The sequence below is a fragment of the Charadrius vociferus genome, unplaced genomic scaffold, assembly GCF_000708025.1.
Source record: "Charadrius vociferus isolate BGI_N301 unplaced genomic scaffold, ASM70802v2 scaffold298, whole genome shotgun sequence".
Lineage (NCBI taxonomy): Eukaryota > Metazoa > Chordata > Aves > Charadriiformes > Charadriidae > Charadrius > Charadrius vociferus.
Window position 1 is genome coordinate 172,209 of NW_009649936.1, and position 11,617 is coordinate 183,825.

The window sequence follows — 11,617 nt, forward strand, 5'->3', positions numbered from 1 at the left end:
CTGCCCTGGTCTGTGCCTTTGGAAGTGTGACGCTCATCGGTGCTGGGCACAGCCTGCTGTGGGACAGACAATATCATCACACGGCCAAGATGGTGGCATTTAACTGGAAGGTGAGGATGTTTTACATTCATAAAGCAGCAAATTTCTGCTCTTTCAGGCAGATGCATGTTAGATGTGGTTGGGTGGATCGTGTATTTAGAGATAATTTCCTTCCCTGGGTGAAGGTTGTTTAACCACCACACTCTCTGCACCTCAGGGACAGAGGACTTGTTGTTGTCCTTTCCTGCCATACATGCTTGCGCCTTCTGGCCTGGCCCCAGCACTTGCTGTCAGGGCCTTGCACTTTAGGCATGAGCGCAGCGCTGGTAGGCAAGCTCTGCTCTGCTTGCCTCTGCTCCTCCTGGCTTTCCTCTTGCCAGGCTTTTTTCCAGCTGCTCTTTCCTCAGCTCCTTTCATTACTGGAGGGTGTTTTCTCCACTGTGTCTTTTAGTGTATTGGCACCATGAACACTCTGCAGGATACGCTTGTAAGGCACAGAAATGTTTGAGCAAGTACCTCATGCATTAACAATTTTTAACACGTTAAATCAAACAATTTATCAAGAAAGCAATGCTAACCCCAAACTTTGGCTTTACCTTTCTGGGGTTGCAGAGCTGTGGCTTAAAGAGATTGCCACTTTTAATATGTGGAGAGGTTGACAGAGGATGATGGTTTTTTTTCAAAATTAGAGGGGAGTGGGTTGGTGTCAAAGGTAATGTGCAGCTTGTAGAGACCAGCGTTATAAAAGACCTCACTTGAGCCTCTGATTTGTGGACTTTAAGGGCACACAATAATGGTGTCTGGATACATGGCTTTTTCTAAATTCATTAATTTGACAATGGCTAAACAGGCTGTGAGGTGCTGGAAGGCCTGCTAGAGGTACAGGGAGGTACTGGGAGGCTTGCTAAGGGGGAGCTGGCTGTGAACCTCCTGTGCAACACTGAGAGACCAGACCAATCCTGCAGGCTAGGTGGCTCTTTGAAACTGTGTGCTGGGAACTTAATGTACCTTCAGTATCCTTCTGGAATTGACATCTTAGTCGCTGAGTGTCTGTGCTGCTCTTGTATTTGTGTTCTGAGTTCACAGTGTTACCCATTCACATTTTATTTTCCACCCCATGTGCATCTACAGTAACATGCTTTTATAACATTGAAATATGAGCAATTTCGGTGGTTCCAGGCATTAAAAACTCCTGAAACTGAATCACTGGAGGCTGTGGGTTTTTTTTACTTTTCTTCCAGTTTAAAGGCCTTTACCTATACCTTCCAGACCTGGGCAAGTTAATCGCAAAGCTACCATGGATTAAAATTTCTAGGAGCACAAAATTGTCTTTGGGGATCACATCTGATAGCTGATATGCACGGATCCATTGCTCATGGGAGAACTGTTCAGAAGCGTTTCCACTTTTACAATTCTCCTAAGATATTCAGTTCTTCCCCTTTTTCAGCTCTAGATCATGCCAATGTTCCATTTGCTGTAAAGCAAGCAAAAGCAACAAAGACATGTTCAAAGGGGGTTCATATACAAACTTGAGTGAAGTGAACTTGGTTTTGTCCTTTCCCCTAGACATTGATCTGCCTAGTTTAAAGTTTCCTACAGAAAAAAAAAAGCATGAACAGGGGAGCATGACCATCGCTTTGAATAACGCTGTTGGTGTAGGAATCTGTATTGCATCCCTGTAGATTAATTTTTAATTGTCCAAGTGTTCCAGTAACTGCTTAAATACATTGTTTTGCATTTCAGGCTTTGGAGAATTTCCCATTGCTGATGTACATTTTGGCAGCTAAAACATTAATTCTTTGCTTAGCGTTTGCTGGAGTAAAAATGTACCAGAGCAAAAAAATTGAAGAAAAACTGAAGAGGGAACGTGAAGAGAAATTGAAAACAGAAGCAGAGAAAAAGGATGATTGAAGAGTCTCTCAGGTATAGAATTTATTCGACAACTGGGTGCTTGATAATGGCATTGACATATTAATCCCATTGTGTTTTGACTTGGATGCGTTTGGATTGTGTAATTAGAACTATCCCCATTATCTGAGTTCTTGTAGTATTTGTCTCCTGTGATGTTTCAGCGTATTTGCGCACCCATATCATGCCCACTTGTTGGAGGAATTGCAGTTACCACCAGAAAACTTGGCAGCCATGGTTCATGATTTAGGAGCTCTTAGCACAGTATTCCTTCTCTGCTCTTAATCTCCCTGAATTTTTACACCCAACCAATTGCACAGGAAGTTCTCATGCATGAAGAGATGATTAAATTAGGCAAAAAATGCATGAGAAGCATGACAGACAAGATGATGCAATAAGACCTCTTGGCCTTAAGTCATCATAATTAAGATCATCATTAATCATCATTAAGAATCAGCCATTCCATATTAGTGAAATACATGACAAGTTGTAGATAGTTTAGCTGGAAGGGCCAAATCTCATGCCATGGAACTCCCAAGGTAACAGAAATGCTACAGGTTATGCTGTGTACCATCCACCATATATACTTCACTGAGAAAAGTGGACATCGTTCTGCATGAAAGAGCAAAATGAATATTACAAAATTTCTTAAAGTTTCATTCCCTATGGGCTGAATTCCTTCCCTCAGCTTTCGAAGTTTAAGCAATCGTTGCCTTGTTGGATCAAGTCCATAAGCAAAATGAGTGCTGACTAGTGCTAAGATTATATTCCCTGTCTTGTTTGGTATGTGATTTTTGTATCAGTTCATTTCACATCTCTCTGTTCTGCAGAAAAATGGGAATTCTATTCCTGCCTGCCCTTTGTAAGCTCAGTGGGAGTTTGATGTAATGTTACGCTTTATTAAACTAAAAAACTTTCTGAGGTCATCACCTCACATATGAAGAGTTTCAGTTTTTAGATATGTTTACTAGTTTTGATTTCAAACCTATCACTGTTTTATTTCATGCAACAAGGATTGGAAATTGTGACAAGAAATGGGGCTCTGGAAATAACCATGGGAACGAAGTGGTTCATTCGCATAGAAAAAGCAACAAAAGCAAAGGTGTTTTTCAGTCTCCTGTTTACATCAGGCTGAGGACTTGTCTCTGGGCAGACTTGTGCCATTTTAAACTTGTATTTTAAATCAGTTTCGCTAGCCACTGGAAAATGCCATGAGAATGCTTCTTGCCATTTTTGCAGAGTAAGCTATATGGAATTTTATTGCTAAACACGTCAGAGATGGGCTGTCCTGCAAGCGAGCAAGCCTGCTACTTGTAATGAGCAGACCCTACCGTGCTGCGTGTGCAGCGCTGGGTCCCAGGGAGTTCTGCCTGGCAGAGTCCACAGCCCAGGGGACTGCTGCACCAGGGTAACGAGCTCATCCCACAAGGCCTCTGTGTCCAGCACGCGACGTTCACCTTGTTGAATGACTGGCGTTAAAGCATCGCAGGTTTTGCAGAAAGTAACCTAGTTGCCCAGTCACCCAGTGTTGCCTACCAGAGGCCCAGTCCTTCCCAAATCCTGCCATCTCTCAGACTGTCAGCCATGTCTTTCTATAATGGGATTGCGAGACGGGGCAAATTTTCCTACCCTAAAAATGTTCTCTGGTGTCAGCGCCGCAGAGCTGCGATTAGGTCCGATTGCAGCGTGCCACGTGGGCAGGCAGATTTAGCCCCTGTGGTGCCAGCATGCCATGCCTGCTGTTCTCACTGCTGTTTCCCCACCCTGCAGATTTTCTGACACTTGGCAGCTTGCATTGGATTCCTTTCCTGGGAGAACGAAGCGAAGCCTTCCTGTAGATGAAGGATGTGTCAAAGGAATAAAACCCTCAAGAGTAACATTTGCTTGAACTGTATCTCAACTTTTTATACGTGCGGCAAAATATCTAAGCCTCTATTTATGCAATAAAAAAACCTTTGTTAAAAAAAAAAAAAGTAATGGCCTTGGTTGCTGGTTACTCAAATGCTACAGTTAGAGCTGCAGGGGAGGCAGTTTTTAGATATTAGCTGCAAGGAGGTGGCTGGTTTTAAAGAGAAAAACACTCTGAATCCATCGTGGGTGTGTACAAGGTTCATGGAGAGACAGAAGGAAATGGGGAGGGCTCTATGCGACTTTTTCAGAGCAACTGCAGGGGTGTAAATCTGAGACTTGTGGGCCCTTTATTGAATCCATATGAACAAACGCAGGAGAGGAGCTTTTCTGGGCAGGTCTTTTCTCAAACCACGCTTCATTTCTAGGACTTCCTTAGAGTAATGCAAATCACAGTGTCAGTATGAAAACCTTTGAGGAAGTTTCATGCTAGAAGGTATCTTACATTATTTTGCTGTGCACAGTACCTGAGAATTGTGTGTGGCTCTCTATTTACTACTTGGCCTATGAAGCAGAGGGGGGGTTCATTACCATTACTAGCTGTCTCTGCATGTGCAGTAACACCAAATCCTGAAGGATAAGCTAACTCAGGTTAATCAACAAAGCAGATTTTTTTCATAGAAATGAAAGCTTAGGTATATATAGCAGTGCCAACAGGTACGTTTGCCTTCACGTTTGCCATTATAAAGCACTTCCTAGATCCTTGTATCTTCTGGAAGTTAAAGTGAAGCTGAAATATGACAGTGGAGAGGGGAGAGGAGGGAAGAGAAGAGGTGGAGGGTCCTTGGGGAAGCCTTGGGAGCCCAGCAGAACGCGGGAGGCCTCAGGGATGGCTCGCTCCTGCCCTCTCCCTGCAGCTGCAGGCTGAGGTGACAGCTGTGGTCACACCAGTGCACGCTGCTGCAGCATCCCCCTTTCAAGCCTTACCTAAGTTTGCATGCAGCTGATACAGCTGATGCTCAGAGGGCTCTTGCTGTGGTGGAGTTACTCACAGGGAATTGCAGTGATTTTTAAAAGCTCGCTGTTCATGCGGTCACCTTGGTGACTGGGGAATATAAGTATTGCAGAAACCCATTCCTGGGATAGAGCAACATCCTTGCTACAGCAGCCTTGGGACTGCCAGGCTATGGAATTTGTAGTGCCATTGTAAACCAGTAGTTTCTTTCTACAGTCTCAGCAGTCATCTGTCTATGTAAAGGTGGAATTGAATGGTAATTTAATTAAATGGCTCTGCGGTGTTCAGTGAGAATGGACTCTGCTAACCACCTCCATTAAACAGCTATTGAGGGAAAGGCGCCAAGGTACTTAGCTAAGCCACACGCCCAAACCTTAACAGGAAATTGTCAAGCCTCTGTAGTGTCCACCAGCTTCAAAAGTAAGCAATGTCTTGGCTCCATGCAGCCAAGAGTAGATTTTTCTATACCAATAGTAATAATGAGATTTTTTAAACTGAAAGTGGAAGTATTCTCTACTTCAATGCAGTTGCTCTGTAAGTAGAATCTAAGGTTTACAATCTCCCTTTAAAGCAAGTCATTTAGGATCAAAGCAATTGGGCACCAACTGGGCACCATTTAGCACCCCAAGCAATCAAGACTGGCATTAAAATCTCATGTATCTCACCAAACATGTGCAGGAAGGGAATTAACACAAGGAGCCTCTTTTTGTCCCTGACTTGAATGGGGGAGAAAGCAGCTGTGAGGAGTCTCCTCAGAAGTCCTCCACATCACCACCTTTTTGCTTCTACAGACAAATCAAAGAAGCTCTTTGTACATGTAAGACTTCAAATCTGGTCCAACCTGGCTGCTTTTTTCCTTTATTTCGGAGTAGCGCTACAGCATGCATAACCCCGAGAGCTTGTGATGGGTGTCACAGCAGGCTAATATCTTAGAGTTTCCAAAATAAGAAACCTATCCATTCCCTAACCTGAACCAATATCTGGTCTCTGACATATCAGGGTAGAGTTTTGATCTATTCTATCACTGGACAGGTTACAGCATTATTTTTTTTTTACCCTTGGGCATGCTATGTGCTGCAATTGCAGCCTTAAACAAGAAAATATGCTGACACTGGGGGGAGACAGCAGCTCAGATTTGTTTCAGTTTCTTGTTCAGAAACCACCTGGGGACCTCGAAGTCTGGTTTCTTACTGAAAGAAGAGTTATAGGATTAGTCCTGGCAAGTTTAGAAGAGGAATAGAGAATTCAATTTGATTGGGTTTCTGCAAGCGAGAGGAGGCAGCAAGGATAGACATCCTTGAAGTGCTCAGTGTGTATGAGTGTGCAGCTTGTTAGACAGCAGGGGATCTACACAGGATCCTCTTGTAGACGTTCTCATCCCAGAAAGAGAACCAGGTCCCACTCTTCTGGTGCCTGCAGAACTACAGTCTCCTCCTCCTCCCCCATTACATAAAATTGCTCTTTTCAAAAAGAGCATTCATGTTGTATAGATGAGCAGCTTAATCTTCCGCAGTACCTCACTTGCACAGCTCTTTCACTATCAGATGTTGTCATTGTCACCAGTAGCAAGTGTTGAAGACTGGGAAAATAAAAGGGTTACTGGCTTTTTAACTTCCAGTGTTTGCACCTTTAGGTTTTCTTTTACTGACACGAAGAATGTGTGTTTTTAAACAAAAGCTGGAATCCTTGTGTAGCAATAAAGAAAGGAGCTATTTGGGATTTTAAGGGAAAAAAATAAACTCTCACAGGTTCTGAGACAACTTAAGTGGCTGCTGGAATTGGGCCCTTCCAGCCTGAAGGAGCTCAGTGGCTGTGGGATATCTGTGGTCCTTAAAGTGAAAACTAAGTGAAGAAGCATTCAACGTGACTGTTTTCTCATTATCCATTTTAGACTTTGGCTGGAATGAACTTGGCTTGATTTTCATACCACTGAATGCTTTTAGGCTGAAGGCCACCAGCCTTCTACCAGAAACACAGCAGCACTGGTGCTGGAGGAAGGCAGAGCTCCCTGAGCAGCGCCCCAGGGCAGGAGAGATTGCTCTTGAGCCATTGTGCTGCAAGTCAGGGTGCTAAATATTTTTCAGCTCTTCCAAGAGCCTCACATGCAAACAACTATTTCCAACATTTCCTTCCTCAGTTTTCCTCTTGGGGATCAGCAATTCCAGCTGTTCTTTCTTGCTCTTCTCAGTAAAGGCACCACAAATGTTCTGCCTGGGGTACAGTCCTTCACAGTTCTTGATCCCAGCTCTAACCTATGACACTCAGTCAGCATCTCTGCCTACCTGCTGACTGTAGACCCCCTGGCCTCAACTCCGGCCAAAGAGGGGCACTGTGGCAACCTCTCATAGACCCCTTCCAGCTCTGCCATGGGAGAAACCAGTAGATTAAGCTGAAACAAACCTCTCTTGTTTCAGCCTTCACCAGTTCTTCACACTCTTTGCAAAATTGCTTCCAAAGACGCATCGACTTGCTGCATCCTTTCTCTATTTACTATGTACTCACCTCAGCCTCCAAGTCAAGTTTAGTGAGGGGCTGAGAGACCTCGTGTGAAGGAGCTGACTACCCTGTGACAGCCTTGTGTCTGACAGGCTCCCAGTCACATGGAAAACAAACCTAGCGATATGGCTGTGCAAGTGTACAACCCGCTGAGCGCGTGGCGCCAGATCAGGTAAAATTTCTAAAACCTGACTTTACGTTACACCCCCAGACACGTGCCAGAAGCCATTTTCAGATAGGCTGTCTGGAAGTGGCTGCTTGGTTTGGGGACTCAGAGGTGGCTAGATGTTAACGCACAACCCACGTCACTCCACAGTTTGGCTTTGGCTTTTGAAGCTGGTTTGTCTTGGCTACTGGAGCAAGCCCAGTGTATCATGTAAGCTCAGCGGGACCTTGATTGGCGTATGTGTGTCCCAGTCTTGGGCATAATCAGAGCACCAGCTGTCCCTTCTGATTCTGATAACAGAAATACCCCGTAGCTGCCAGAACAGTTATCCCCATAGCAATGGACTCCTCATATGTTCCTGTAGAGAAAAAGTTTGGGCACAAATAAGTGATTAGGCATGTATTCATGTATATCTCCATATGGCATCAATTTCTCCCTCTCTGAATCTGACAAAAGAGCGATAGAAAGAGCGATTGAAAATGTCTGTGTGTACCAGAGTCAAAGGCTGTGCCTCACAACGAGACTGTTTCCAGTCTACCCAAAGGCTCTTGAGATGGCTGTCACAGAGCAGAGAATGGATATAGCTGCTTCCTGTTGATCACTAGAAACACAGCATGGGTGACTATCCTTTTTTATTAGTCTCTTTTTTTCCTGGGCTTCCCCATATTGGTTGGTTTTGCACTCCAGTGCCTCAGCTTCTAATGGTGTGGCACTTTCCCAGTTCTATGGCTTTTTTGATTGCTGTGACTCATATTCTTCTGGCGTAAACTCAGGCTAATTTCCTGGCTTGGTGTTTCTCATTGATTTGAGGAGACTTAGAGCTAGCCAACAAAAAATGTCAGACACTGACAGTTATATGCAGTTTAACTGGCCCTTACGTGTCTTTGTTTTCTAAAACAGTTTTCTTATTTTGCATTTCTTACATAGAACGGTGTTCCCGTATCCCTCCTTCTTTCCTATGTGCATTTCTCTCCATACCTGCTCCACATGGTTGCCGCAGAAGGAAATGTCAAGGAACAAGTTCACAGAGACAGAGGCTGGGCTTTGAGCGATGTGGGTTGCCTTTCCACTGCCCGGCCAGCCTTCTCCCAGTTCTCAGGCATGGCACAAAATGGGCCCCGCTCTGCCTGCTCAGTCACAGAAGCACACACCTTGTGCCCCATCTTTACGTCCCTGGCTTGGGCTCTTGCCCTAAGTGCATTTGTCCCATCTGTACCCTGGGTTGCAGCATGCTATTAGGACAGACAACTTGAAAATAGGGAAAAAAAAATGTGTTGAGCCAATCATTACAGGTCTGCTTCATGAGCTGAAGGAAAATAAATGTTTTTTTTTCCATGAAGACGAGGCTTGGAAAAGCATTTAGAAGTAATTAGTCAGTGAGACATCACAAAAATTCAGGTGATTTGCATCCCAGCTAGCTTAGAGCAGAGGGACATCTGTTATAGCTTCTTCATCAACATACGCATTTGCATCTGCCTCTCCTCTTTATGCAAAGATACTTTAATCATTTTATTCTAGTGGTGCATTTCAGTCACACAGGGAGAGTCGTGAGTAGGAACGAAGAGACTTGTTTTGACATCCTGCAACGGTCAAGTGTACTGAGCCTCACTACAAGAGCTATTGCTAGCAAACCTAATAAAATAATAGGTATTTAAAATCCTACCAAGAAGATACTAGACTCACTCATGCTATTTCAACTGCTCTTGAATAAGGTGCATGCTATTTGGTAACATCCTCCCATTAGCTTGTTTAGTCATATGTTAAAGGAATTGCTTGTCATCCTAAATTACCAGTTGAGTCAGAACTGTATGAGCCACAATATTTTTCTTCAGTACAAAGGGTTACAACGTTTTGTCGAAAACATGGGTTGTAATTACCCTTATGCAGCAGCAAAGGGGGAGGGAGGAAGAAAGAAGAGGACTCATCTCAGAGGATTTTATATAAAATACCAAAGTTCATTTGATTTCAGACTCGGTTCTGTTTCTGTACACATTAAATGGGACCGGGTAGAAAAGTTTCGCCAGCCCTCCACCTCCCAGCAGGAGGCTGGGAAGAGTGAAGGTCTTTAGCGAGGCTTTCCCAGCCCTTTGCAGGGAAAGGATGTTTTTCCCTCGCTCTCTGGGAGATGTGGCACCAAACACTTCCTCTTCCCGCATGCTTTTTTCCATGAACCCTTCGTGGAGGCTTCACCCTCATTTTACCGAAGAATACCGAACAGGAAAGGCTCACAGCTTCCTCTGACACAAATTACTTCCTTTTGATACTTCCTCGTTGCTAAAATGGATGGAAAGCAGGTGATTCTGTACCTGGTCCCATGGACTCTGCTACGAATTATGGATGGCAGAAGGCACACCCTACCCATGAAGAAATGTTGCAATGTGGCCCTAAAGCCGCAGCTGCGTAAGCCATGGCAGCAGACACCGCTAAGGCTGAGCTGTGGTGAGGCAGTGGCCGGGGACTCTGCTCCGTTCAGGTTCGGTCTCGTTCTTCTTCATGTGAATCCAGAACACAATGATGGAAGTCATGGGGTTTGTGCCGATTTGACTACAGCGCACTGTTACTTCTCCCCAATAGTGTAGTGCAGTGTCATCGGGTGAAGGTAAACAGTCATTGGGAAAATGGGGTGTGCATCCTTTGCTTCTTAATAAAACCAAGCTAGGGTGCAATTACTGCCCTATCCTTGTGGTAAAGAGGCACCAGACCTCTTTCTTTCCTCATGCTGATTTCACACCTCTTCATATTCATCAATATTTAGTGCAGCGATTGCTGCTTCAAGCCAACGTGAAATTATGTTCAGGGCCATGATACCAGGACAATAAAAGCATTCTTGCCCTTCTCCAGTCTCTCCCCTTTTTCCCTCCACTCTCTCCTCCTTGCATTTGAAGGACCTAATTTTCCATTCTCTGCTACACCCATATTTGTAAAAAACGAGCAGATGTTTTTGCTGATGAATATGAAGCTGAGAAAAGGTGGTTATTTTTCTCTGTATATTCACATCTCAGCTCTAGAGAATTACATGCGTGGATTCTTCTGAAGGTAGATGAGACTCCCTTTTTTAGATATCTCTCTGCCACACCAAATTACAATGATCGTTTAGATGGTTTCCACACACAGGAGAAAAACTGTGCAGATTTGCCTCAGTGTACTGAAATGTTTTAGTGAACCAGTGAATCATCTCATAACTTATTTCTTTTATGTTTTTACGGCCTTAGTTCTCTTAGAAGTACACAATAAACACATACCCAGTAATGAGCAACACCGAGAATGTAAATTAGGAGGGTGGTTGATTTTGGGTTTTTTTTTTCCAAGAAAACAAGAAAGTGTTCAATGAACTTGAAAAAACTGCTGTTAAGAAATACTACTTTGCATCACTCATAAATAATCTTTTGAACTCCATTCCGTGAGAAATCATTACATCTCAGTAATCGATGTCATAGATAAAGAAAATCTCCAATGATGAGTGCCATATTTTATCCTGAGAGATTGAACTCTTCATGCTTTAAAGCCTGAACCAACTCTAATTGTCAGGCTTCAGAAAGGAACTTCCCTTTTAGAAAGATTTCTTTTACCTGTCACTGTTTATTGCGGACCACTGTTGGAAGCAAGGTACTCAGTGTAATGAACTGCTGAGCTGACAGCAGATGTTAATGCTCATACAATGGGAAAATTGCATTAAATTCTTCAGGCTTCTTTAAGCCATGGACTCTGGTGTCAGTCACGGTCTAGCATATTCCCTGCTCAGGAGCAGATCTCCCACTGGGGTCAAAGACAGGCTTGACCTACAGAATTCATTTCACAGCCCAGTCTTTCTCAAAATTGAGGGCATTTACATCTGAGGCATGGTCTCACAACTCCCATAACAGAGGAATTCATGCAGAAGACTGGATAAAATGGATCTCAGGCACACTTTGGCCCATTTTTGTGATAAGGCAAATTAAATGTCCCTTCTTAATGCAAGTGTAGTGCACATCAACCTAATCCAGACATATCCCTAAAATGAAACATTCAGATTTAAAATGATCTCTTTTATTAGTGCTATTGACTTGTTTTTCAGGTTTACACCCTTTGAAGGAAAGGGCTCAGCAGAGCTGGAACAGGGTAACTCATTGAAAAGAGATTTAAGGCTTGTCTGCAGGAAGAACTGT

The 11,617-nt window shown here is 43.8% G+C and overlaps 1 protein-coding gene across 1 annotated transcript; it reads left to right on the forward strand.

The window, feature by feature from the left end:
* On the forward strand, positions 1 to 3,906 carry SMIM11 (small integral membrane protein 11). The gene is made up of 3 exons (XM_009891310.1): positions 1 to 110; positions 1,783 to 1,962; positions 3,718 to 3,906. Exons 1-2 carry the CDS (start codon positions 90 to 92, stop codon positions 1,948 to 1,950), a joined length of 189 nt encoding a protein of 62 aa, XP_009889612.1. The 5' UTR covers positions 1 to 89; the 3' UTR covers positions 1,951 to 1,962; positions 3,718 to 3,906.
* Positions 3,907 to 11,617: the final 7,711 nt, after the last annotated feature.

What these genes read in the sequence shown, in the direction of transcription:
- SMIM11 (XM_009891310.1), top strand. Translation starts at nt 90, where the DNA reads ATGGTGGCATTTAACTGGAAG. An exon ending in TGGTGGCATTTAACTGGAAG is followed by an intron (nt 111 to 1,782) that starts GTGAGGATGTTT and finishes TTTGCATTTCAG; the next exon opens with GCTTTGGAGAATTTCCCATT.